The sequence below is a fragment of the Manis javanica genome, chromosome 12 (assembly GCF_040802235.1).
Source record: "Manis javanica isolate MJ-LG chromosome 12, MJ_LKY, whole genome shotgun sequence".
Lineage (NCBI taxonomy): Eukaryota > Metazoa > Chordata > Mammalia > Pholidota > Manidae > Manis > Manis javanica.
The window spans coordinates 88074252-88100229 of NC_133167.1; the positions used below are offsets into that span (position 1 = coordinate 88074252).

General features: G+C 39.0%; 1 protein-coding gene and 1 long non-coding RNA gene across 12 annotated transcripts in view; both read right to left on the reverse strand.

Annotated features, from left to right (window-relative positions):
• UNC5D (unc-5 netrin receptor D) overlaps nucleotides 1–4072 on the reverse strand; it is a 585797-nt gene extending 581725 nt beyond the window's left edge. For all 10 annotated transcript variants that reach the window (XM_073219006.1, XM_073219009.1, XM_073219010.1 and 7 more), the window contains exon 1: nucleotides 3708–4072. In XM_073219006.1, the coding sequence (XP_073075107.1) occupies nucleotides 3708–3810 (103 nt within the window). In that variant the 5' untranslated portion in view covers nucleotides 3811–4072. The remainder of the gene's footprint in view (nucleotides 1–3707) is intronic.
• A 4100-nt stretch (nucleotides 4073–8172) lies between these two features.
• LOC140844807 (uncharacterized) overlaps nucleotides 8173–25978 on the reverse strand; it is a 119142-nt gene continuing 101336 nt past the window's right edge. Inside the window, exons 4-6 of one of the 2 annotated variants that reach the window (XR_012123303.1) lie at nucleotides 8855–9017; nucleotides 8476–8551; nucleotides 8173–8305 (exon numbers count right to left, since the gene is read on the reverse strand). This is a non-coding gene — a long non-coding RNA (uncharacterized lncRNA). Of the gene's footprint in view, nucleotides 8306–8475; nucleotides 9018–25978 lie in introns of both variants that reach the window. The other variant, XR_012123302.1, reaches the window with a different exon arrangement.

Genomic DNA, 25978 nt, shown 5'->3' on the forward strand with positions numbered 1-25978 from the left:
CGCAGCCTTTCTTCAGAGAATATTATGGAGTGCATCTCTCTCTGTGCACCTGGCTTTGGGATTCGATTTCAATACATGGGGTTTGAATCTCACCTCCATATTTTTAAAAAAGGTGCAAGGGAATGGTGTCAAATATTCCCTCTCTCCTGACCAACCATCCCTTGATAAGCCTTTGAAGTTGACAATACCATACCTGGGAGCAGGGGGATGCTAACAGGTTCACAAGTCACTGAAGCCACAGACAGAAAAGTGCCTCCCTCACTGATAAGCCAGCAGGGAGCAGATCTACCTAACTGGTTCGGTCACACAGCATTCCTGGGGCTCCCCAGGTTTTCCCACCATGTGTGGTACCACTTACGAGAACCTCAGAGCCGCAGATGGGTGAGCCCAGCAGTGAGGAAGGACTGGCACAGGGGGATACTGTACTATTTTCATAAGTGAGGTTATGAGGAAGGTTGAAGAGTTCTGGCATTATAGGGCCAGGTCAGAACAAGCGAATCCTCTGAAGAACTGGGATGCTGGAGAGCTTTCTTGAGCAGAACACTTTGCCAGGTAAGAAAAGGAAGTGCCGCTGGACCCTCAGCTAAGAGCACAAGCAGAGAGTCAGAAAAAGACGATTCCTGCAAGAAATCGAGAGAAAAAGCTCTTTTCTTGTTGCCCTCTGAAGGGCCACCAGGTTTTGAGGAAAATGAACAGAATGAGAAAGGGTGCAGCTAATATGCTTCATTAAGTAGGAAATGACTATAGATTTAAAACTAGGTGAACTAAACAGACAAGTGGACTTAAGTATGCATAAAGCACATGATCCTATTGTGCCTATAAAATAAATTTGTACTTCTTTTCCCTTCATGCATTCCTCCAGTTATTTTAAGGCAGATTTCACTGTCTAGGAAGTTTGTTAAAATTAAGGAGTTGGGTGGAAGCTCATCCAGCCTGCCTGCCTTTAGACCAGACTATCTCACGTACAGTATCGAATACAGGAATCACAACCCCATCAACAGCAGTGCTCCTTTTCTTCAAAGAACAAAAACCAATCAGTATGACAACATGATGTGGATTCAATTAGCACTTGGCAGGTCAAGAATAACTTTTAAACAACCTTCTTTTAAGTTGGAAAGTGTTAACATACACAGTAATCATGGCACCAAAGTGCCTTCCTTACAGTATGCCACCAGTCAGGAACGTTAATTCTTTAGATAAAGTCTTGCTCACATTGGGAGGGAACCAGAACATAGCTCCGGGGCCACCACTACTTTCTGCAGGCAGTCCTTTGCCCCAGGGGGCTTCTTCTCTCAGTACACTCAAAGCCAATCCTCTGAACTCTCCCTCTGATTTACAGAGAGTTTTACATTAAGTATGGATAGAGAGAAAAAAAAGTTGGCACAATCATCTTGAAAACAAAGGATATATAATTGTAAAGAAAATGCTACTGAATCATTACTCTCATATCATTAAAGCAAATGGCATAATTCTATGTATCCTGTTGCTTACAGACAGCAGAATATATTGTTTCCAATCAACATGGAAGGCTTGCAGAACAAAAGCTATTTACTTGAATAAATAAGAACAACCTAGGGCCAGCCTTACAGAGTCTGGTGAGACCCCTCAGCAAGCATGCCAGGAGAGTACACACCTCACCTTGCTTTTAATTAAGGAGATTCTTTAGGGCAAAGTATCATTGAAATACACCCTTTGTTCTGAAAACCCCAACTGTACCCACCTGGCCAAACCAGGTGCCTGAGGCTTTCATAGGTTTCAGGGCCTGCTTACTGCTCATCACTTGAGGAATCTCTGACAAACCGGAAGGGTAATGGGCTTCATGCCCCAGAAAGTAAAATATTACGAGGGAAATATTAGTCAGATTTACTGCTCCACTCCATGTGCCGTGAACATTACTATGATCTGTGCAAGACGTTTGTTGTAAATAAGCCTGCAGAGTGTACAGTTTGTTTTCCAGGAGACCTTTAAAGAACAGCTTGCAGACAAGAGGTGCTAGCCTTAGTTTCACAGCCAGAAAAACTCCATCCAAGCTTTTGGCAGGTCCCCCCTCTTGCTGGGTGCTGGCTGCAGGACAACTCCACCACCCAAATTCCAAGAGGTCAGTCCATGGAGTCAGTCATTCCGCACTGAACAGCAAGTGGAAACTCAGACATTCAGATCAACATTTAGGAAAGAAAAGGCCTTCTTTTCCCCATAACAGTGTATTAAAAACAACAGAGTTGACTTTGAAAGAAGGCATTCTCCGTAGTAAGTGAAATGGCTGAAGCCTGTGCTTCTTGCAGCAAGGGAAAGAACTATGCTTCACCACAACCCAGTGTGTACAATCACGGAACCTCATTTTTAGACCTTTCCTGCTTTTTAAAAGGCCTGATCCATAAAAGAAAAAAAAAACTTTTCAGGAAATGAAATGCAAATAGTCAGTGAACAGGATCAGAAAACGTAAAGCCTCTATCCGCCTTTTTTTTTTTAATTCTTCCTTCCAGGCAGCTCAATTGCTTTTAACACACCGTTAGCTTTTATATTATAAATGAGATTATATTGGCTCTTTTGTGAACGTCCTCAACCCTTTCGCCTTTTCCTGCCTCCCTGCTACCCAGAATGTGTTCGGGATAGCCAGCAGGGCAGAAGAGAGATGGTCAGATCAGTTTCACCTCTTGCCAAACAAGCATCAGGTGAATCATTTAGAACAATTATATATTCTAAGTCTAATGGATGGCATGCAGAGAGAGAGAGAGAGAGAGAGAGCGGTAGAAGAGGGCGGGAAAGAGAAGCTTCCGCATTATTTCAAAGGTAAAGCCACAATGCTCAAGATAGACCTGAAATTGCCTCTGATCATCTTCAAAACAAGTCGGTGGGATTTATCTTTAAGTTGATGCTACCGGCCCTCACTCAAGGTGGAGCTGAAACCAGTTGCAAAATTTCACTCTGCTGGAGTCCATAGGATGCAGGAAAATAAGGTTTACGTTTCAAAGTCGGAAAGAAGCAGCGGGTTCCCAGCTCCCCAGTGGAGCCCCGCGCTCACTAGCTCCCTGGCTGGAGCGGGCTGTGGGTGGGAGGGAGAAGGGGCACCGGGTGAGCGGCCTTGGGCCAACTGCTTACCCCGGAGGGGCGCGGCGGGCGCGGCCGAACGCGGTGGTGCACGCAGCTCGCCCCTGCGCGCACGCGGCCTGCTCGGGAAAGCCAGAGCAGGGCTGCCTCGGACTCCGGGTTAGTGTCGCCCGAAGGATGTCAAGCTCCGCGGACTTCAGCTTGGGTGTTGCTCCCCGAAGGGAAAAGGCGCCCCCTCTATTCAAGTCCACCCTACAGAGACTCCCATCAACTATCGCACACCACGATGGACGCCCACCCAGGAACGATCTCACGCCTTTTAAAAAGTGGACAGGGTAAGGAAGACCGAGGTTGGGGTGCAGAGGTGGGTATTCTAGTCTGCAGCAATTGGGGAGGTCTTGGGAAATGGAGCACGCAATGGGAGTAAAGGGTCGGGGCCCCGGCACGACAACCTGTAGGATCGCGGCGGATCACAAACTTGGGGTAGGAGCCAGTGGTCCCCTCGGAGGTCCTCCGCCCTATTCCCACCCTGCCGGGCTCCGCCCGCGGAGAGGTGCAGGGCGCAACTTGGGGAGCCACGGGTGCGGGTCCCGCTTCTCGGGCTGGCGCTCGCTCACCTGAACCCCGGCCCCGCCGCCCGCCACCATCCCAGCGCTTACCTCGGGCAGCCGCAGCTCCCGCCGCCCAGAGGCAGAGCCCCAGCCAGGGGAGCCAGCGGCGCGCCCCTCCGGCGCCTCCTCCTGCGGCGGCCGCTCTCCCCATGCTCCTCGCCCGCGCGGGAGGACAGCGCCTCTCCCACGCCCGGGGAAGGCTCGGCGGGCCAGGGGCCGAGACGAGCAGGTCCCGGGGGGCTTCCGTGGGTGGTCTGCTCCGCGGGGCTCCCTACGGCAGCGGGGCAGGGCGCTCGGCGCCGCCGCTGGCCGGGCACCCACAGGCGGCACGCGCCCCCATAGCCCCGCACGGCGGGGTGACCGCTGCCGCCACGCCGCCGCCGGAGTCGCTCGCAGCGCCGCCGCCGCCACCACCAGCGCTCCCGCCGCAGCCGGGCCCGGACTACCGGGCGGAGGAGCGAGGCCGCATCGCTAATGAGACCCCCGCGGCCGCCCCTTCTCCGCCCCTCCGCGCGGCAGCCAATGAGCCGGGCTGGGGCGGGGCGCGGCGGCCGGGCGCGCGGGGCGGGAGGAGGGCAGGCGCAGGTGAGCCCGCGGCGGCCGCAGGTTCCTCCGCTCTCGGCGAAGAGCGCGCCCGGGCGGAAGGCAGCGGACCCCCGAGCCCGGCGCGGGGGGACGCGCACACGCCTGAGGCCGGGATCCCCGCCGCGGGCCTCGTGGAGGCAAACCCGGCGCCGGAAGACGTGCACATCTCGGAGCCTCACTCCGCAGCGTGCTGCTCCCAAGAAACCTCAGTTCTGTTAACTTCGAGCCCTTTCACAGTCCTGCGTCTCCTGCTTCCAATTTGTTTTAACGTATCAGACATCACTTCTGAAAAATCCAAAGGGAAAAGAAGAAAAAGGACTTAAATGCCAAGTGGGGAAAAATAACGCTAGAATAAACCCATTAGTGCAGCTACGCCAAACATGCACGCAAATGAAAAAAATAAGTGGAAAATTACAGTCAGGGGTGCATTAAAAGGGGTATGTGATTGATTTTTATGTTTACTTTCTTTCTCCGAATGCCCTCGTCTGTGGCTCCGGAATCCCCCAACTTTTAGGAAAGCTCGCTGCTTTCTGCTGGCTCCTGTTCTTGTTTGTTTTAATCGGGGCCCTGGGAATTGCCTTTCCTCTAAATATCAGGGAAAGGAGAGTCGTGCTGTGCCTCTGTAACAAGGAAAGATTTTCCTTAAAAGTGTGGTTTGTTTTGAATAAACAGTTGAATCTTCAACTGCTTTTGAAAGGACCTCATGGCTGCCTCTCATTCTTCCCTCTGCAGGAGTAAAAGAGACACCGGGGGACTTGACCCTGAGTCCAAAACTCCAGAGTCGGAGCACAGCATTATCCTCACAGTATTGAGCCCCTAAATGGTGCCGGAAACCTGGTCAGAGAATGTGTCCTCTTTTGCCTGGTTGACCCCAAAAGAAAATGAAGTCCAGATTTGAAAAAAAAAGACAACCTTCCCAACAGTTCCCCACCGTCCACACTTAGTATTGATAGTTAAAAAAAAAAAAAAAGCATCTCTTGCCAAAGTGCTACCTGCTCCCAAACACCTTTCTCTGGAGAACAAACAGTTTAAGGTGAGGTAATTGTTCTGGATGAGGTAATTGTGCTAACTCGTTGTCTTATGAAGAAAAAGAGGATGATAGGCAGAAAGATTGATTCCCTGATAAGCACATACGCCGTCCCTCTCCTGAGTGTCACTAGGCATGTGAAAGATAGTGAAAGGAGCTGATTGTATCCTCCAGCCTGCGGGCAGCTCGATAAAAGGTTTGGGACCTGGTCTGGAAAGCCAAGCTCTAGGGAATGAGCGCCTTCGAGCAAAGACTGATGTGGGGCTAGCTGGGGACTTGCCTGAAAATCTCTTTAGATTCTTGGTGAATGAGAGTTTTGTCCTTTTCCTCTGAGAAGGTGAATGGAGAATCAATCTACCAAATATGCTTTACCTGTTTCCCAGAAAATAGTCATTCATCCTCTAACTTTCCTTATTCTTCAAGACCGTGTGGCAATTCTTTACAAATTCTTTTTTTAAAACAGAAGAAAGAATTACTATGTTTCCAAGGTAGTATTTAAGTATTACTACTGTTCCCAGAGGGGGACAAAAGTATAAATAGTTTTATTTTGAAAAAAATATTTAGGAAATGGATGTGCTAATATGAGGTTAGTAGTTCGAATAAAATTACAATGACAAGTGAGAGTACGGAGGGAAACCAAAAATCATCCAGTGCACTTCCTGTTCAAGGAAGGGTCCTTCATACATATGTTTTTAGGGAAGAACCAAATCCTGAAAGAAAGGAACCATGATCCCTGTTTGCAGTTGAGGAAAGGCAGGCTTGAGTATACAAGTGATTTGCCCGTTATCACATAAGTGAGCGGCTGAACATAAAGACTGAGACACCAGTTTGTGCAGTTCTAAACCCAAGACGAGGGTTAAGGTCATGTCCTTTTAATCCGTTTTTCAGAGCTAAAGACATTGCCCCTCACCCTGCTCAGGGTTATTTAGCTATTGGGCTGTAAGAAGCTGGGTCTTCAGTATCATCCCCACATATTAAACACCATGGATTAATCATATACCACGGATTAACTATGTTCCATATACTAATATACCTTGTATTAATCTAATTCTGGCTATTTTTAAAACATGTATGAATTGTACTCTATTCCATTTGGAGAAATAAACTGAGTAGTCACTGCCCCAGATCACTGTCGCTGGCCAGGAACAGCAGCATGGCGTAGGTGAAGAAATGGCCTGACAATCAGGACACCAAGGGTCCAGACCGTGACACTGCCATGGATTGGCTGTGTGGCCTGGGGCACATCACCATCTCCGAGTCTCTCATATATAAAGTGAGAGTGTTTGACATGAAGATTTTAAGATCTAATGTAAGATCCACCATTTTCAACTCCAGCATGTTATGATTTTGAATACTCAGTAAAATAAAAATAAAAATTAAGCCACCTCTTCTGGAATTTCGACAGTTATGTAACAAAGGAATTATGTTCTAGAGAGATTATTTTGGATTCTAACTAACCTATAAGCATTAACCATAACTAGGCAATATTAAATGAGTGAGCAGACTTGGTAAAGTGTTTTTCTCAATTCTTTGCTTTTGAACTAACTGTGCCTATCTTCTAATACTTTATATATACATAAAAGTAAAAAAAAGTGAATATTTCTACTTCCACTGTCTTCTGATTATCTCTAGCCCAACTAATGTCAAAAAATAGAAAATGTTTGAGTCAAAGCAAACTTGGAGAAAGGGAGGTAGACCTCCACAGGGAGGTCTGGAGAGATATACCCTTCCAAATATAATGAATTTTTTTGATTATTTAAAATTTTAAAAACAGTTCACTATAATTCTTCAGGAAAAGCTTTGTATTTGTCTGGAAATATTTATTGAAAGTGATTTCACCAACCTGTTCGGTTTAAGTGGTAAAACTAAAAGAGAAGTTATAGAAGGTAGAGAAAAAACGCTCAAGTAAGGGGGAAGAATTTGTCCCAGAAGATGGGGAAGGCAGAGCGGGGCCGAAGGGCTGGCGGAAAGCCACGCCTGCTAACATGCACCCTTCCTCCCTGGAGCTCCCAGTCATCACTAAGGTTATGAAGGCAAGTGAATTCTTTATGAAAAATGGTGAGGACACTGAAGTTTGAATCTAAATTACTAAAGACAAAGAGGACACTTCTAGTTCTGCCTGTATTTGTTCTTTTCACATCTCCCAAGAGAGAAAAAAGACCTTAGACATGGAAGCTTTCAGAAAGCCTGGAGAAACTTTTGGACTACCCTAAAGCACAGAACTGGATTCCTTTAGGGGCAAGAAGTGCCTCATTTAAAATCGGAACAAAAGCAAGATGTGAGAAGTCAGTGATTCCAAGACCCTTGGGAACAGCACAGGTGAACCTGAACAGGAGAGGAGAAGGGACCAGGGACACTGAACGAAGCCTAGGACACGAAGAGCTGAAAGAATTCCACTTTGTATGTATGCATACTTTCACCCACCCTCTGGACTGAAGAGGTAAACCACTCTAAGAAGCTTTGTCTTTTAATGAGTTCTAGGGCCTTTTATGGCTACATGTGAGTCTTCTCTGCAAGGTGTGGGTCACAAAGAGGCGATCTTCCCTCTATGGGATGTAAACGTTTGTAGCTTTCCTCCTCCTTGAAACTACTGTTTCTGAAAACCCAACTATTTCTAGCTCTGCCAGGGCTGGATGTTTCTGATAAAAGCCAGTCTCTAATAATCACATAATTATGATAATAAATTAGGGCAGACCAAAAATCAAGTGGACAAAAGGGCAACAGCTGGCAACTTCAACTGGTAAACTTGGCAATACAATTACATGCGATATTCTAGAGTGGTATTTCCAGTGGGAATATTCTGAGCCAGTCATTTCCCCAGGAAGGTCTTGTTCAATCAGAGCAGCACATTTCAGAAACGCATGTGACTTACCAAGAGCAGGCTAAATTTTATTTGCCACTCTGTGCTCACAGCCCAGCTCATGATTCATGAACCTGCTGGAAGCAGGGGGGGAAAGGATGTTAAAATGAGAGCCGTGAGTTCTTCACATGTGATGTTCTATCTGTGCACAGTAATCCAGGTTAACAACCTTCCCTGTTAAAGACAATATGGGATCGTTTGTTAAGTAAACACACAAAATTAGAGAAGTCTATTTTAGATATTGGGCTGTGAAGCAGCAATAAAGTGCAAAAATCCAATACATTTGTTTAAAAAGGGCAGCGGGGCACCAAGATAAGACTCCAACTAAACAAGTTTTCCCTTACATTGCAAGTGTGTTTTCCCCATTTTGTACCCAGGGAATTCTTTCTGGACAAAGGCATCTTGGCATTTCAGTTGCAGCTGCTGACAGAGAAGAATGAAAGAACTTAAAAATAATAACAAGAAACACAATCTTTGGCAGTAAAATTAATGTGTAGTGCTTTAAAAATCATAAACTGATTAGAAAAGATGAGATGTGTTAACTCAATAAAAGATGCACCTTCTGATGACAGCAAAACATGCAACCCCTGAGTAACTTGACCTTGGCATTCAGCATCCAACATGCAACAATTTATACATCCCAGCACTTTGTGGTCTTTATGGTGGCTCGAGATAGCCTGATTATCTTTTTTCATAGTTGGAGAAAATACAATGATACTTAACTGTCAAGTGGAACATCTGCCAACCCTTTGTGAGGTGTATGTTTGTGACAGGTTTTCACAGCCTAGTTTTGTCTGTATTTCTTCCTTCCACACCCCATCTTGGGACATCATTTACTCATTCATTCATTTGTTCCTCTTTACGTACTCTGGTGGGCACTGTGCTGCTGGAGGAACAAGGGAAGAGACATCCAAAGATTATTAAATTTATAGTTCAAAGTCATATGACCGCCATGTAGCCCCGGCCAGAGCACCCAGGTGAGCCACGCAGCCAGATCCAAGCAGAACAAGGCCTCAGGCTGAGGAGATGATTGTCCAGCAAATGCTGGTCTGGAATAGAATCCAGAGTAAAAATGTGACTAGAGGAATGTGAAAAAGAAAGGGAAATCTCACTTAAGTGCAGTCCCCTGGGGCTAGAGGAGGGAACCACACCTCTTCTAATTGCATGTTCAGTTACAGGAAGATTTGTCACTCGTACACCCCTACTGGCAGCAGAAAAGTGTCAACTGGAAGGTACCTTCACTTACAGGCCCCAACAGGGAAACACTGCAACCCCTCCAGGAAGCTGACTGCCCAGCACCCGAGCCAGGGAGAGACCACCACTGCCCTGAGCTACTTCTCTCCGGGGGCTGCCATTCACAACAACCCCTCTGACTTCCTCCTTCTCCATAATATATAACGTTCTCCTTCTCTTTGTTAATTTTAGTCTCCTATGGTTTTGCCATGGCTTTCATGTCCTGAATTGAAATTCTGTTCCTGAATAACCCCTTTTTGCTGGTAATGTCATTGACTCTTTTATTTTTAAGGTTAACAGGAACAAAGTCGCGTTCCGACCTTCCCATCCCCTCATTAATATTATGAGAGCCAGAGATGTCTGATTTTCCTGGAACTGTCACAACTGCCCAGAGCACATTTATATTGGAAAGTAGGATTAGATGCAGAGTTTCCAGATACAAGTATGAATAGGGCCAGTGGATATCTTTTTACACCAAAGCTGCCCATTTTTCTCCAGTACAAGGGCTGAGGAATAGAGGAGAATATCGTTTGTCAAAGATGGAGGCCAGCAGGGGACATATCACCTGTTTGAAGCACCAGAACCAAAGGAAGAGAGAGGTATCTGGCCTCTGGGGCAAAATGTGACCGAAAAATGGTAGAGTAGATATTTAGGGAGTAGCCTATACCATCAAGGAGTTTATCTAAAAGACTTTAATCATAGTGAGCCACTTATGCAAATAATAGCTAGAAATTACTAAGAAAAGAAAGGAATGGCTTCTCTGAAAGGTAAAATAGAAGAAAAAAAGCAATAGAAATGTTTTTTTTTCTGCTTTCTTTTCCCTTCTTCCTTCACTTACCTTGACTGATTCTCTTCTGAAATAAGATATTATAAATTAATCCCTGTCACAAGGAGAAGGATGACGACTCCAGTAAGTTCTTTAAAGCAGTACTTAGTAACTGTTACATGTTTCTAATTAAAGGTGTGCAAAGAGAAAATGGTAGTTTAACAAACAGAGTTGTTTCCAATTTTCAAGTAAAGCTTTGACTTTCATGGCCCAAATTCTACTATACCTGCTTCCTTTTCTCCATGTTTATAGCAAAAACAAACCAAAAACCACAAAACTAATGAATTTATAATTTGTTATATCTTAAGGCTCAGGTAGTAGATTTAAAAGCATTCATTAGTAAATGGCTGTCATGCATTTTGAAGGAGAAAAGATCTGATTTACATGTTAAGTAGTATTTTACTGAAAATAAAATTTAAGAGAGTACCATTTCCAGTTGAATTCAACCACATTTTCTACTCATCTTGTCAGGTATAAGGATGACTTCATCCCAATTCAAGTACTGACTTCTCTAGAGAAAGACAAGCTTCTAGAGGAGATTTTGGGGATCACTGGAAGGCCATGATCATTATTATTGCTTTAGTAACAAACTAATCCAAACAGAAAATAAGGCTAGAACTCCTTTGATTTTCCTGCAAACTACTGACAATATTCTTCCCTGCCGAGAAAGCAAATTACAGACACACACACACACACACACACCACACACACACACTCTCTGGGTATATAGGTAGATGTGCCAGCTCAAATATATATATATTTATATGTGTGTATATATGAATGAACTGTGTGTGTGTGTATATGAATGAATATATCTACATATATGCAATACAGTTCATGTGTGGATATATACATACATATATATGTGTATGCATGTGTATAAACAAATGGGCATATATCCCAGATTGTGTGTGTTTATGTGTGTGAAATAGAACTGAAATATTTGAAAATATTCTTTAAGACACTGAAGAAAAGGCAATGACTTCTGAGCAACACAACCTAGTAATTCTACACTTTAATCCTTCTCTGCTCTAGACAAGTAAGAATGGTAGGCAGCATATCAAAAAGAAAAATGAAGACACATATCCTGCCTCAAAACCAAGATTAGTATTTGTATGGATCACTAGCAGAACTGTAAAATGTTGAGTGGGCTAAATCCATGCATATTCTAGGCTTGGCTCTTAAGTAGGCAGTACATGGTGGTCTGCACAGTGCAATGTGATAGTCTCCCTGTTAGATGGGGTATCATTCTCCCTGTTAAAAGACTCCCTGTTAGATGGGGTATCAGAGTCGGTTGCACAGCTTAAAGAAGAGGTTAGGATGGCACTCCCTAGCTCAACAGGTACGCCTGAAAAAAATCCAGCCAATTTGAGACTGCTATTGAGGGAAACAGGAATTACAAAAAACAGCTTCTTCACTTGGAATTGACCCAAACCATACACTGGCTCAAAGGCTGAATAGGATATGTCCCAATTTACTGTAACTCCAAAGTCCCTGAATGACTCTCACAGGAACTAGTTTTAGACGTAAGGCCCTGGATTTGGATAGCAGTAGCCACAAATCTGTAATTCAAAGAGTGGTAATCACAGGAGAGAGAGAACAGGGAAGGGAACAGAAAAATAATTCTCTCCCTTATAATGACCATACTAACCAACATGCTAAAACACTTGAATATAATTTTTAAAAATACAGAAAAATAAAGTCAACATTTGAAAATCAAGCTTCACGGGAAAAAAATTTCATACAACTTAAAATATACTTACTTGGAATGCTCCCAATAATGAAGAAGTACATTTATTACAAAATTATTAAAAGCAGACAAAAAAATTGAATTCAAGCAAAATGAAATGAAGCAAATATTGGTGGATAAGAAAAAAATATAAATCTATGAATTGCACAATATGGTCATTGAAAAGTAAAAAAACACACAGCTCAAGTATCGCAGAGATGAAGATACAATTAGTTAATTTGAAAATTATACTGAAGTGACTACAGATAAGGAAAAAAATACAAGTACAATTTCAAAATAGAACAGAAATCAAGATACTTTGAGGCTAGATTGAGATAATTCTGAAAAACATCTAATAAGAGCTGAAGAAAATCGTCATGAAGGAAATGTTGGAAAAATAACATATTAGGAGATAGAAGATTAAAATTTTCTAGGATTAAAAGCCTAATTATTCAGGTGAAAATTACAATTACAGGTTGCTAAGCACAATACATAAAAATAAATCCACATAACAACATATCACAGTGATATGACAGAATAGTAATGACTAAAAAGATATATTAAAAATTATCAGATTAAAAAATGCATAATACTTGGAAAAAAAGATTTAACATGAGCCAGTGTGGATTACTGAAGATCATGGGATGATATCCTCAGAATATTACAGTGAAATAAGTATCAATGTAGAAAGTAAGTAATTTACTCTATAGTTTTTTAGAAGTGATTTAATGTAACTTTTCAGACATAAAAGATTAACAGGCTTTATGGAGCACAGATCGATATGTTAATATGTTTAATATTTCTAGTGAATTAATAATAATATGGAATATGTCAGCAGTGAACTAGAAAAGTCAATACATTGGAAATTCTAGATCTAAAGAATGCAGTAATTGAAATTAAGTATTTGTTGGATGGGTAAAATTATAATAGACACAGATGCAGAGAACACTGGTGATATGCAAGAGAGATCAGAAGAAAATAGCCAGGGTGAAGCCCTGAGAAACAAACTAACAAATATACAGAGAAAAAAGAAAGCTTATTACATTTTATAAAGGTCTAATTCGGAATTTTAGTATCAAAAATAAAAAAAGGGGGATAGAGCACAAGTACATTATTTGAACTGATACTGCCTGAAAATTTTATAAAATCAATGGAACTCATTAAGACAAAGATTCAAAAATGGTTAACAATATGAAGCAGGATACAAGGAAAACCAAACATATTGAGAAAACTGTTGGAAAAAAAGAATGCAGAGTTTTTTTTAAAAAACATAGTTTTTTTGTTGTTTTTTTAAAAGAAAGAATAAAAAAAGAATGGCAGAGTAAGGATAATATTTCTTAAATCTTGACAAAATTGTGAAAGTAGTAAGGTAATGGAAGAGTATAATCAAAAGATTGAAAAACAGGCCACCTAAAATCCTATATTCAGTGAAAATACCTGTAAGATGAAGATAAAGTAGACATTTTCACATACACAAAAGATAAAAGAGTTTATGATCAGCAGATACAAATTAATGGAAGCAGTAAATAAATTCTTCAGGCAGAAGGAGAATGATTCCATGTAGAGGGACAAATATGAAAACAAAGAAGAAAAATGGTAAAAAGATGGCATTTTTAGTAAAATGAAAATTGTATCAAACAATGAAATTATAATGTGTTTAGAATATGTGTTCATATATTAATTTCAATAATGGGCAAAACTAATACCCATTGTGAAAAGAGGCCATAAGGAGGAAAGGAGGACAATAGTAGGATTTTGGCTACTGGTTTGTTCTATTTCTTGATCTGGGTGATGGCTTCATAGTTGTGTTCAACTTGTGATAAATCTTTAAGCTGTATGATTATGATCTGTTCATTTTCTATATATAAGTTATACTTCAATAAAATGGTTTTTTTTAATTGTCAAAACGTCATTATGACATCAAAATACAAACAGTAGAACAGGAAATATTTTTGCAACTTATATGAGAAAGTTACTACTTCAAATAATAACATGCTTCTATATATGATAACTAGAAGTAATCTGATAATATTATAGTAAAAAAAGGCAATTATCTAAAAAAGGAAATCCCGTGGAAAATAAATACATGAAGAGATGATCCATCTCATTAGTAATCTGGGAAATGCCAATTAAATATACAATGTTGTAGTATTTTTCACCCATACTATTAAAGGATAAAATAAATAAATGGTGATAATATGAAGAAGAAATGGTCACTCATATTTTACTGATGGAAGCATGAATTAGTATAACTCTTTGGGAAACTTTTCTGGGACTATATACTGTAATATAATCACACTGATAAATTTATCTTATAAACTTCAAAATACTTGTATTAATTTATATATGCAAAGATGTTTACTTTTTGCAGAAGCAAATAAAATGAAACTAAAAATCTTTGTAAATCATATGTGAATATTAACCTAATAAAGGAAAATTGAATAAATTGCAGTTCATCCATTAAAAAACATGTGATAAATCTGTACATATAAAACTGAAGGGATGTGCAATATATCCAATGCCATTAATTCAGGAAAACAAGTCATGAATAGTATGGATCCCATTTTAATAAAAACAATGAACCACCAAAACAAAAATGTAGATATGTAAGCTATTTGTGTATTTTTATAAACAGAAAAATGTGTCAATAAAGTTGGGAAAGCTTAGACTAGGAAGAAATTGCTAATTTTATTTATAAATCATTACATTATTCCACTAGATAAAATGAGCATGTATTTCCTTTTAAATTAAAAAAAATTGACAAAGAAAATTTAAGGAAAAATTCCTAATTATAAAGTAGTATAATTAACAATCTTAAATGTACATATGTACCAGAAAAAGAAAACTACACGCCAAATACATTCTGTATGAATAAAATCAGAAAGCTCTAAGTTAAAACAAATGTACTGTATATATGTGTATGTATATATTATAAAATATATATTAAACATATATAAAAATAAATACATTTACACATATATGTATATAAAACATGACCATGTTGGGATTTTTTAGGAATACAAAGAAGTTCAATACTAAATTATTAGGAAAGGGACTTTGTTTTCTTTAGTCCACGCAGTCTTTCAGCCCACACATAGCCACCTAAGAGTGGTCTTGGGCTTGACACATGACTTTATGGAGAGATGAGGAGCCTGCCCAGCCTGTGATGGGCATGTAGCCCTGTTAGGGAGTATCTTTCTCTGTCCCAGGCTTGATGTGTGTTCTTTGTTCTGCTTCAGGGTGTGCATTGTGTAGCCCTCAGGCATGCCCCTGGTTTTCTGTATTTCAGACTCCACAGAGGAGGAATCAGGGTTCTGTGCTTGCAGGAGGAGAGGGGGGCATGCACGTCATCACCCTGTATCAGTTTTGGGAGGAGACCTGATGGGTGCAGGAGCCTAAAGCCCACTATTGAAGCTGATGTTGCTCTGCCTCTCCTGTTCAGGAGTAAACCTTGTTTCATCTAATACCTGTATGACTGGTATCTTCCATGCAAGCCCAAACCCTGGAGTGAGTTGGCTTCCTGGGACTGCTGCTCCTGGGGGAGTGAGAGTCCCCCCCTGAGGTGATAACAGCTGTCACTTGCTCAACCAAAATATTTCAATACCTGAATACTTAAAACCTCACAGTCATATCAATAGGTACAAAAAGACATTTGCTACATCTTGAGTATATATTCTACAAAATTTTGACAACTATGAAAAGCAAGACACTCTTATGATTGACTATTCCAAACCCAAAGACAAAGTTATAAAGTAAAATATACATCATTCTCATTAAAGGTGTGAATGCTACTGCTCTCATTAGTTAACAATGTTCAGGATGCTTCAGCTATTGCAATACATTAATTTTAAAATTATACTTATCAGAAAGGAGACTAGTGAACAAACATCCTTATACATGTTTGATTTTTCTGCTTAGAAAAATTCCAGAACTCTAAAAATTACTGAAACCATTATGGAGATTTCTGCTTGTGGCACTTGAAAAAAAAGTATAACAAGCTTCTCTATAGTGACCAGTTGAGCTCCCTGCAAATTCAGGGGAAAATGCAGAGGACAAAAATAAAGACCTAGAAGTCAGAATGATAAGCTTACTTTGAGACTGTGGTTGTCCTGAGGAAGTCAGCATAGCCTAAGCCTATAGGCTTGCACTCTGATGCTGACTCAGGGGAAATGAAGCTCACTCTTGGGTCTTCTGAAGGGGAGAACTTATACTGCAGATCTGTGTACAGACAGGACTTCAACAAAACTATCAATCTGGGCCAGAAATACTCACTTATCAATAAAGAGAGATGACAGAAGACTCATCTATTTTGACCTAAAATCCAGGTTTAAAAAGTTTCACCCATTTTGGAATAAGGCCTTCTTGAATATAGGTTTGAGGGCCAAAAATATATTATCTATGTGGTTGCAGAAAATTGAAAACAGGAAATAAACTTGTGCCAGATGGGAAGTATCCCATGGTGTATAGCAGAATGAAAATCCTCTTTGGAGAGCAAACCCTGCAACAATGGGATTTTTCCCCACAAAACCCAGACAAATATGAGCCTACAATTAACATGAAAAATATCAGGAAATAGGCCTCACTAAGAATTCATCAACAGAATCAATAAGATAAAGAATACTATTACTGACACATTCAGATACTGTAAATTTTTTCATAAAATTTAAATCTTTTTGTAATATTTAATGAAATAAAATAATTGAAAACACAGGCAAGAAACAAGATGTCACACAAGAAAACCAAACAGATATGGAAAAGGACCATTTCCCTAGGAAGGCTGTAGGATATGCTGTTTGAAGGAGTGTGTCACGGTCTTCTCTATATGTTTATAATCTAGCACAAATTATTAGACAGAATCCAACTATGTTTGTCTAAGAGAGATTAATATTTATATCTACTGACACACATATGTTTAAAGTGCAAGGATAGAAAGGAAATTTCATGCAAATAGTAACCAAAAGAGAATAGGAGTGGCTATACTTCTATCAGACAAAGTAGACGCTAAATCAAAAACTGTTACAAGAGACAAAGGACATTATATATTGACAAAAGTATCAATTCATCCAAGAAGATAGAAAAATTATAAACATATATGTACGAAATATCAGATCTCCAAAATATAAGAAGCAAACATTAACAGAATTTAAGGGAGAAATAGACAGCTCTAAATAAGACTTAGGAGACTTCAAAACCCCATCTACAAAATGGGTAGAACAACCAGACAGAAGATAGAGAAATAAAAGAAATATAACAAGATAAGGACTTGAACACTAAAGATCAATTAAACTAACAAACATATATAGAATACTCCACCCAACAATAGCATAACATACATTTTCTCTATAAAATAATTTTAATAATCAACAATAATTTTAATGATTTTAACAGATTAAAATCATCCAAAATATCAGTTCTGAGCACATTGGAATGAAACTAGGAACTAATAACAGAAAAATGAACATTCACAAATATGTGGAAATTAAATAACTTACTCAATTGGTCAAAGTAGGAGGCATATATAAAATAAGAAAATATCTTCAGACAGGAAAAGGAAAACACAAAAAACTTATGAGATGCAGGAAAAACACTCTGAAGAGGGAAGTTTATATAATTTATATAAATTTAATATTATATAATTATGTAATTTGTATAAATTTATATAATATAACATAATTTAGATTATGGCAGAGATAAAATAGAGAAGAGACAAATAGAGAAAATCAATGAAACCAATAATTGGTTCTTCAAAAAGGTCAACAAAGTTGACAAACCTTTAGCTAAAACTAAGAAAAAACTCAAATAACTTGCAGAAATAAAAAAGGTATTTTATAAGAGAGTGCTATAAACTATTGTTCACCAACAAAGTGGATAACTTACATGAAATGTAATATTCCTAGAAAAACGCAACCTACCAAGAACTGGATCATGAAAATAGAAAATGTGAATGGATCTCTATTTAGTAAGGAGATTGAATCAATAATTGAAAAACTCTCAACAAAGAAAAGCCAGTAGCAGCAAGCTTCACTGATAAATTCTACCAAATATTTATTGAAGAATCTTCTCCAATACCTTCAAAAAAAATAGAAAATGAGGGAATACTTCTTCCCTCATTCTATGAATATCCATATGCAAAAACCAACCAAGCAAAACTTGGCCTATCACCTCACACTACATAAAAATCAACTTAAAATGCATTATAGAAATAAACATAAGAATGAACACTCTAAAATTTTTTAAAAATAAGGAAAAATTTGTGACCTTGGATTAGGTAAATATTTCTATGCTATAACACCAAAATAATCATCCATAAAAGAGAATTGCCAAATGTGGCAATAAGGTATGCTTTGATGAGAGATTACTGTCACAGAGAGGATGGAGTTGGGCTAACTGACAATAACATATAAATATTTATTAATTCCTGACCTTTGCTGGGCAATTGCTGCCAAGATTGTTGTTTGGCTACCTGGACTTGCTGAAGAAGTTATTGGTCAGTACATACTGCCACATATGGTTAGGTCATTTTCCACTTTTATGTTCAGTCTTTCATTAAAGAAAATATACGAATGATCAATAAGCATATGGAAATGTATTAAACACTATTAGTCATAAAGGAAATGCAAGTTAAAACTATAGTGAGTCACCACTACATAACCATAGAATGACTAAAATGAAAAAGATTGACAATACCAAATTTTGGTGAGAATATGGAGCAACAGGAACCCTCAACGTGGATATAACTACTTTGGAAACCAGCACGGCAGTTTTCTTTAACGTTTAGCAAACACCCTCCAATCTAGCAACCTGAATCCACAGTTACTTTCTCAGTGTTTTCATAGGACAGGGTGGGTGGGTGTAAGGATTGCCTGTAAACTTGTGTGTGATAACATTTTGAGGTGATGGAATTGTTTGGAAACTTAATTGTAATGATGATTACAGTACTGCATAAATTTTCTCAAAATCACCGAATTGTATACTTGAAAGAAGTGGATACTGCCTTATGTAAGTTATAAATTACAAAGATCTAAATCAAAGTTCTAAAAATTTAAATTTAGTAATGAAAATTTAACTCAATAAAGTTAAACAGCAAGTCATTTGTTTTTGCTTCAGAGCGCATATCCTTAACCATCCAATATCCTATGTCCTATATTCTGAATGTTTTAATTTTACATATTTCTGAATTTTCCATTTTTTAGGCCTTGAATAAAGACTCCCTTTTAAATTTTCAATAAAAGGTGCACAAATAATTATTGGTGTCTCCCTTATTCTTGTTTGTGTGGATAACCCAACTTGTCTGAGCTCTCATGACTTTACCATATGATTTTGCCTACAGCCTCTCTGCTTTCTTCCATCCTACAAACTATTTGGCAGGTAAGTCTTTCTAAATTTCAATTACAATCTTACTTTCCATAGTCAGAATATACAATGATTTCTGGCTTCTTACCCGGTGACAATAATTCAAGTTGGTATTTTAATAATATGTGCAATGCTCCAGTTCTCAAAGACTAATAATAGGATATTATATAAAATAATATAAAAATGTTTATTAAATTCCAGCTCCCAAAAACCTATGAATTAATAAATTTGAATAGTAGACACATTCCCCTTTTCTCATAAAGGATCAACTTCTCTAATTCTCTCCCATGGGTTCACAGATTCAGGTGAAACCTTTTTAACTTTTTAAAATCTGTAATACAACTAGTATACTCCCCACAAGCCCTAAGAGGCAACTACATCTTTCCTCAGAGGGCAAAGAAGTGCTCCATGCTTTGATACAGCCAATTGTCTAGGTATTTAAAAAGTATGAATATTCACAGTACATATCACATGACAGAAGTTCAGTGATAAACTGCAAGAATCCTGAACAGTGGAGGTCAACTCCTTCAAGCAAAATAATGTAGAATATTCCACAGAATTTAGATTTTGATTAAAATACACTGAAAAATGCTTTCTATTCCTTTTTATGTGAACAGCTTTATTCCATTGCCAATTTTTTTTTAAGTTTGAGGGTTTATCATTGGGTAAATTACCCTAACCCTTCTGACTTAAGAAGTTTTAGAGATAAAATGCCTTGATTCCACGGCTATACAGGGAATTACTTCTTTCTAAGTATGTCTTCTCTTTTTTTATGTAATCATGAAATAGCCCTGTTTTCTCTGCAAATGTGATGATAATGATTTTTGATAATGGTTATAATCATAAAGAAATGTAGGGTATTAGAGGAATTTCTGATTTTTGACAATTTTAGAACAAATGAATTGAGAACACAGAAACTAAAATCTGACTTACATTTGTATAAACCATGTTACTTGTACCTATTTCTATTAAATGCTCCCTAACTAGCATGTGACAAAAATAATAATTTTGTTTTACTGAACAGAAAGAAGTTGGCATTCAATATAAGGTATGGCTACAAGGATTATCCGCACTTCATTTTTGTCATTGCTAATCAAAGTCTTGTCTCACCTTCATGGGTTTAAAAAGAACTTATTCTCAGTGGTTTGACCTGAAGTGATTTGGATGACTTGTGATTCTAAGCCCATATGAAGCTGACATACAAGAATACTCAATTATTACAATGAAAGATAGGGATTTCTAAATAAGTAACCATATCTCTTAAGTGAGACTGTGGTGTGTGAAGAATATGTTGAGGTGCCCTGATCAGTAAACAGTAAACCCCATTCTGTAGGCAATGGTTGTCTGCAGGCAATGCTCTGTAGGCAAAGCATTGAAGATGAAGGAAGAAATTGGGAGATACCTCTTAACACACTATCTTAACATTATAAACTGACGTTCTTCATTCTGAAGTCTGCCCACTGTGTAATAAGGGATTGGAAATAAATCATCTCTATACTAGATATTTTGGAAAAGAGAGAAACATACTGGCAAATCCTTTAATTCATGCATTCCCTTTTTTTTAAACTGTTGTTTGAGTCATGAAAATATTCTGGTATGATACTATCAAATAATGTATACATAAAATGATTGCAAAGATATCCCAGATGGCACCAACAGCAGTTAACTATTTTCCTTTTAAAGATTTCTTTTAATGGCTGATCTAAAATACATGTTGATTCTTTTGTGATAAAATGTTAAGGTAGAATATTATCCAACTTTATACATAAATTCATAAGTGGGGATAGGGATTCCTTTTATACCATCTTAAGGGCACTTATTACTCTTTATAAAAATATACATGGGGATGTGGGCGAAAAAATATACCTGAATCATTTATATTCATTAAGGCAAAATACATTTAAGTTTATGCAAAAGCAGTATCTAATATTTAATTTTACTTAAAAATGAACTACTTATGTATTCTTGTTTATTTAAGATCAACATGTTTATAAACCTTAAAACCTAAGGCAATTTTATTGTACATTGCTTGAGTATTTGGTCAAAGAATGAACACAACTGTGCATTACAGCATCTAACTTGGCCACCCCCAATGTTGCTATTCTTGCATTACAGAAAAACATGTTTAAAAAATTTAACTGTCTTTTTTAACACAAGACAGACAGTGTCCCTACCACCTAAAGGTTATCATGATAACCATGTTACAAATAGAGTGCTCATAAAGATAAATATAAACGAGGTGGAATTTCAAATACTGAAAAACAAGTCGGAGCAAAGCCACCTAATAAAATAAATGAACTGTATTATACATGAATATTTGTGTAAGAGATTTCTGTTTCTTGAGAAGTGTGAACTGCTAATCAGAAAACAAGGGAGGGAAATGTGGTTAGGTAATAGTTATGAAAATGACCTGCTCATTTCACATTTTCACTTGTGGACAAGAGGTAACAAGTGATTACTAACAACTTGGAGTGGCTTTTAAGACTGAAGGAGCAAGACACTGCTGGCATACAGCAAGGAAAAGCACAAACACAGCACAGGAAGGACTGCATCTTTAGCTGATACAGTTGTTGTTATCTTCAGAACAAATATGACATTCCTTCAGTATATGACATCTGCTTGGTGGTGTTTTTTCTCCCTGAATGTAGTTATTTAATTAACCAGCATGTAATTAAATGAGGCAAAGCATTCCAAGGTGCTCAGTTACAGAACTGAACAATCCAAAAATGCAAGCCTACTGATTGGCTATCAAAAAATCACATCCACATCCACATATTCACACACCTGTATGTAAATATAATGTGTGTATATATATGCATCAATCATATATATATACACAGATATTCTTACATATTATTTATAAGATATATATTATGTGTATTATACATATATATATGTATGTATGTATGAGAGAGAGAAGAAAACTATATCTAGACTCTTTCTTCTCCCCTCACCTTTCAGACACAGAGGAAGGGGTAAGTTTTGCCTTAGTGGGGTAATGCCTTAAGTGAGAACCTCAAAGTAATAAGGGATATAAAAATGTCCAGTGAGCCCAAACATCACTTAGCATTGCCTTTCTGCCTTGGTACCAATTGATATTTCGGGTGTATTTCCCTACATAATCCCATCATCACGATCCAAGTAAGACACTGGGGCAAAGCTCTGACAAAATAATTCATGAGTATCCATGACCGGGGTGAACAGTCACAACTGCTGGTGCAACACTTGGCAAATGAGAAACGATCCCTATGCAGGTCTATATGCAACTGGGATCCATTGAACTGAGCTGGATGGTAGTATGGCTGCTGGCAACACGTGCCTTTTGGCTATCAGGGTTTTCCCCCGTCCCAGTGATGTGGGAGTGACTGGGCTTTGTTTGAATTCAGTGAACATCTCCTTGTTAATGCCTTGTTTCAGGTTGTCCCCACAGAGAAGTATCTCCCATATGTCTGGGTGGTGTCATGTGCAAGAACCTCCAGTACAATGACAGCTATGCTTAGTCCATTGTCTAATGGACAGAATTCAATGGCGATGGACACTGTGAAACTCTCAGTTTGTAAACACCGATCTCAGGCTGTTCGTGCGACTGGAACAATCAAATAAAACGCAAGGCATCTAAACAGACATAATTTGATACCCTAACACCCAAAAAGACATGGTTTAATCTTAGCAGAATCTTTAGGATTTGAGGATTTAGCTATTTAAATTTTAAGAAGCCATTTAAGCATAAGATGAAGATCCTTGTTTGAATAAATAAGGAAAACTATATGACTGTTAGAGTAGAAACTTTAGTAATACTGTAAGCCCAGAGTCTGGGGTTAGGTACTCTGAAAAAATATCATCAGATGAATGAGAACTTCTTGCAGTAATTATAGATCACGCCTTAAGTGGAATGCAGCTTGATGAATCAACCGCCTTTGCAGCTGAGTCAGGTATACGGGTTAGCACCACAGGAAAAGGAGAAATGATTGTGAGTCACGGCAATAGCTGAAAGGGGAATCAACATACGCAGTCTCTTCTGAAAGGTTTTTTTTTTAAATTAACTTAAAATACTGGGTAATACATGAGGATAAATCTGCACCTCCTATGCTAGTAAAAAAAAACCCCAGCATAAATGGCTATTAAAAGAAAATAGCTTCCATGAACATATTATATCTTGTACCATAATGAGCTTGCCATAAAGATTTTGCCTGGAAATTAAAAGATTTTTTTCCCACTTATTTTTGACAGTATAAACAGCATCACAGGCACTGCTCACAATGGTCATGCTGCTTCTGTGATTTTTTGTGACTATTTTGCTTCTGTAAAGGTTTCAAGGCTTTGTCTGAACCTCCTTTGTGACCAATACCTGTACCTTTTGCAACATCAACAGAACAAAGAGTGGCCAGCAAATAGTACAAAGCACCCATTTCCCTGGCTGATCTTAAGCTGCAAGTGCACACACCTACTTCTGACTGATAATGAAATAGTTACCTTTTTTTCACACATCACAGGCTTGTTCCCATATTCCTCCTTCTCCTGACTGGGCAGTAACATAACATTTCCACTAATACCTGAAGGTAGGACTGACTTCTGCTGGCAGCAGATAAATGGTTTTTCTTTATTGCTCCACTTTGTGCTCTTTATTTCAAGATCTTCCATTATCTCTGAGCACACTCTTCCTCTTTTCCATATAGAAATGAAGGGGTATTTCATGGCAATAGAATACTCATATTTTTGAATTGCAAAAATGTGGCCTTGGTTTATGTAAGTATGAGGAAAACTAGAGAATTTTAATTTGGCCTTTTAACTGAATCCAACTAGGGAAGCCTGGGAAAAGTCTGTTTATTTAAATATATATTTTTCATCAGTGTATGTTTCTCAGTCGGTTCTGGCAGTGCTGGCCAGCCGGCCCCCCTTTTAGTTTTGTGTGCTTAATGTTCCTGCTAACTCGGTGGGGGTTTAAACAGATATGTTAGTGTTGCTTTGCATGACACAAGAAACTGGATTATTTAAAGTTGAATGTGGGGCTTCCTCTGGGTGGTCTGGACAAGGAGCTAGTGGGGTTGATTGGGTTGGGGAGTCTTTCTCCAAGCTAGAGGGGCTGCATCCAAAGTCAGCTTCCCTTGGGACTCATGGGACCCTTCTGCTAGCTGGGCGCAAGGCTCCCCTACCTTAGGCAGCAGGCCTTTCCAGGCAATTCCTGGAAACTGCTGGCACTCAAATGTGCTCTCTGTTGTCAGAATATGCATGTATCCTCTCACTAATAATGTTGCTTGTGTTCTTGCCCTGTAGAGAGGGAGACCAGAGAGGGGGAAGCTTTCCCAGGAACACCAACCCACAGAGAGTGTCTATGCCAAGTGGTTATTGTGGAATAATGTACATGACAAGCCTGTGAGTTTTCTTCTCTTCATTACTCTTCCTAGTGAGATGGGCCTGACTTTGCAGGATAATTTGAAAAAGCAATGATGCACATAAGCAATGTGGATGTATATGATCATAAAACATACAGGTCTGAAGCCTGTAGGTACCTATTTTTATTTGTTCCAGAATTGCGTTCTTCCCAGTACAAGCATAGTCTCTCCCTTATAGGTGCATCAATTCCCTCTGAAAGCTGGAGTAACACAAACAAGCTGCCACCGTGGCTCAAATTCCCAACAACCTGAAACGATATTGGCTGGGTTACAGATATAAATGCATTACAAACATGAAGCCAAAGGGTGCTTCAATGAGGATCTCATCTTGAATTCAGAGAAGGCTACGTCTCCAGTGGACAGACTGATCCTGGAGAGAGGAGATGTAATGAGCTAGAAAAACTAATTTACTGAGTTAATTCCACTAGAAAACCAGTCAACGTGGTGCCCTACTTGCCTTCCAGGTACATTCCATGTCTTCCTTTTACCTCTTGTCACAAAATTTCTTGCTCAAGAATGGCTTTCATAGCCAAAGCAATCCTGAGAAGGAAGAATAAAGTGGGGGGGATCTCACTCCCCAACTTCAAGCTCTACTACAAAGCCACAGTAATCAAGACAATTTGGTACTGGCACAAGAACAGAGCCACAGACCAGTGGAACAGAATAGAGACTCCAGACATTAACCCAAACATATACGGTCAATTAATATACGATAAAGAAGCCATGGACATACAATGGGGAAATGGCAGTCTCTTCAACAGATGGTGCTGGCAGAACTGGACATGTAAGAGAATGAAACTGGATAATTGTCTAACCCCATACACAAAAGTAAACTCAAAATGGATAAAAGACCTGAATGTAAGTCATGAAATGATAAAACTCTTAGAAGAAAACATAGGCAAAAATCTCTTGAATATAAACATGAGCAACTTTTTCCTGAATGTACCTCCTTGGGCAAGGAAAACAAAATAAAAAATGAACAAATGGGACTACATCATACTAAAAAGCTTCTGTACAGCAAAGGACACTATCAGCAGAACAAAAAGGCATCCTATAGTAAGGGAGAATATATTTGTAAATGATATATCTGACAAGGGGTTAACATCCAAAATATATAAAGAACTCATATGCCTCAACATCCAAAAAGCAAATAACCCTATTAAAAACTGGGGAGAGGATATGAACAAACATTTTTCCAAAGAAGAAATTCAGATGGCCAACAGGCACCTGAAAAGATGCTCCACATCACTAATTACCAGAGAAATGCAAATTAAAACCACAATGAGATATCACCTCACACCAGGTAGGATGGC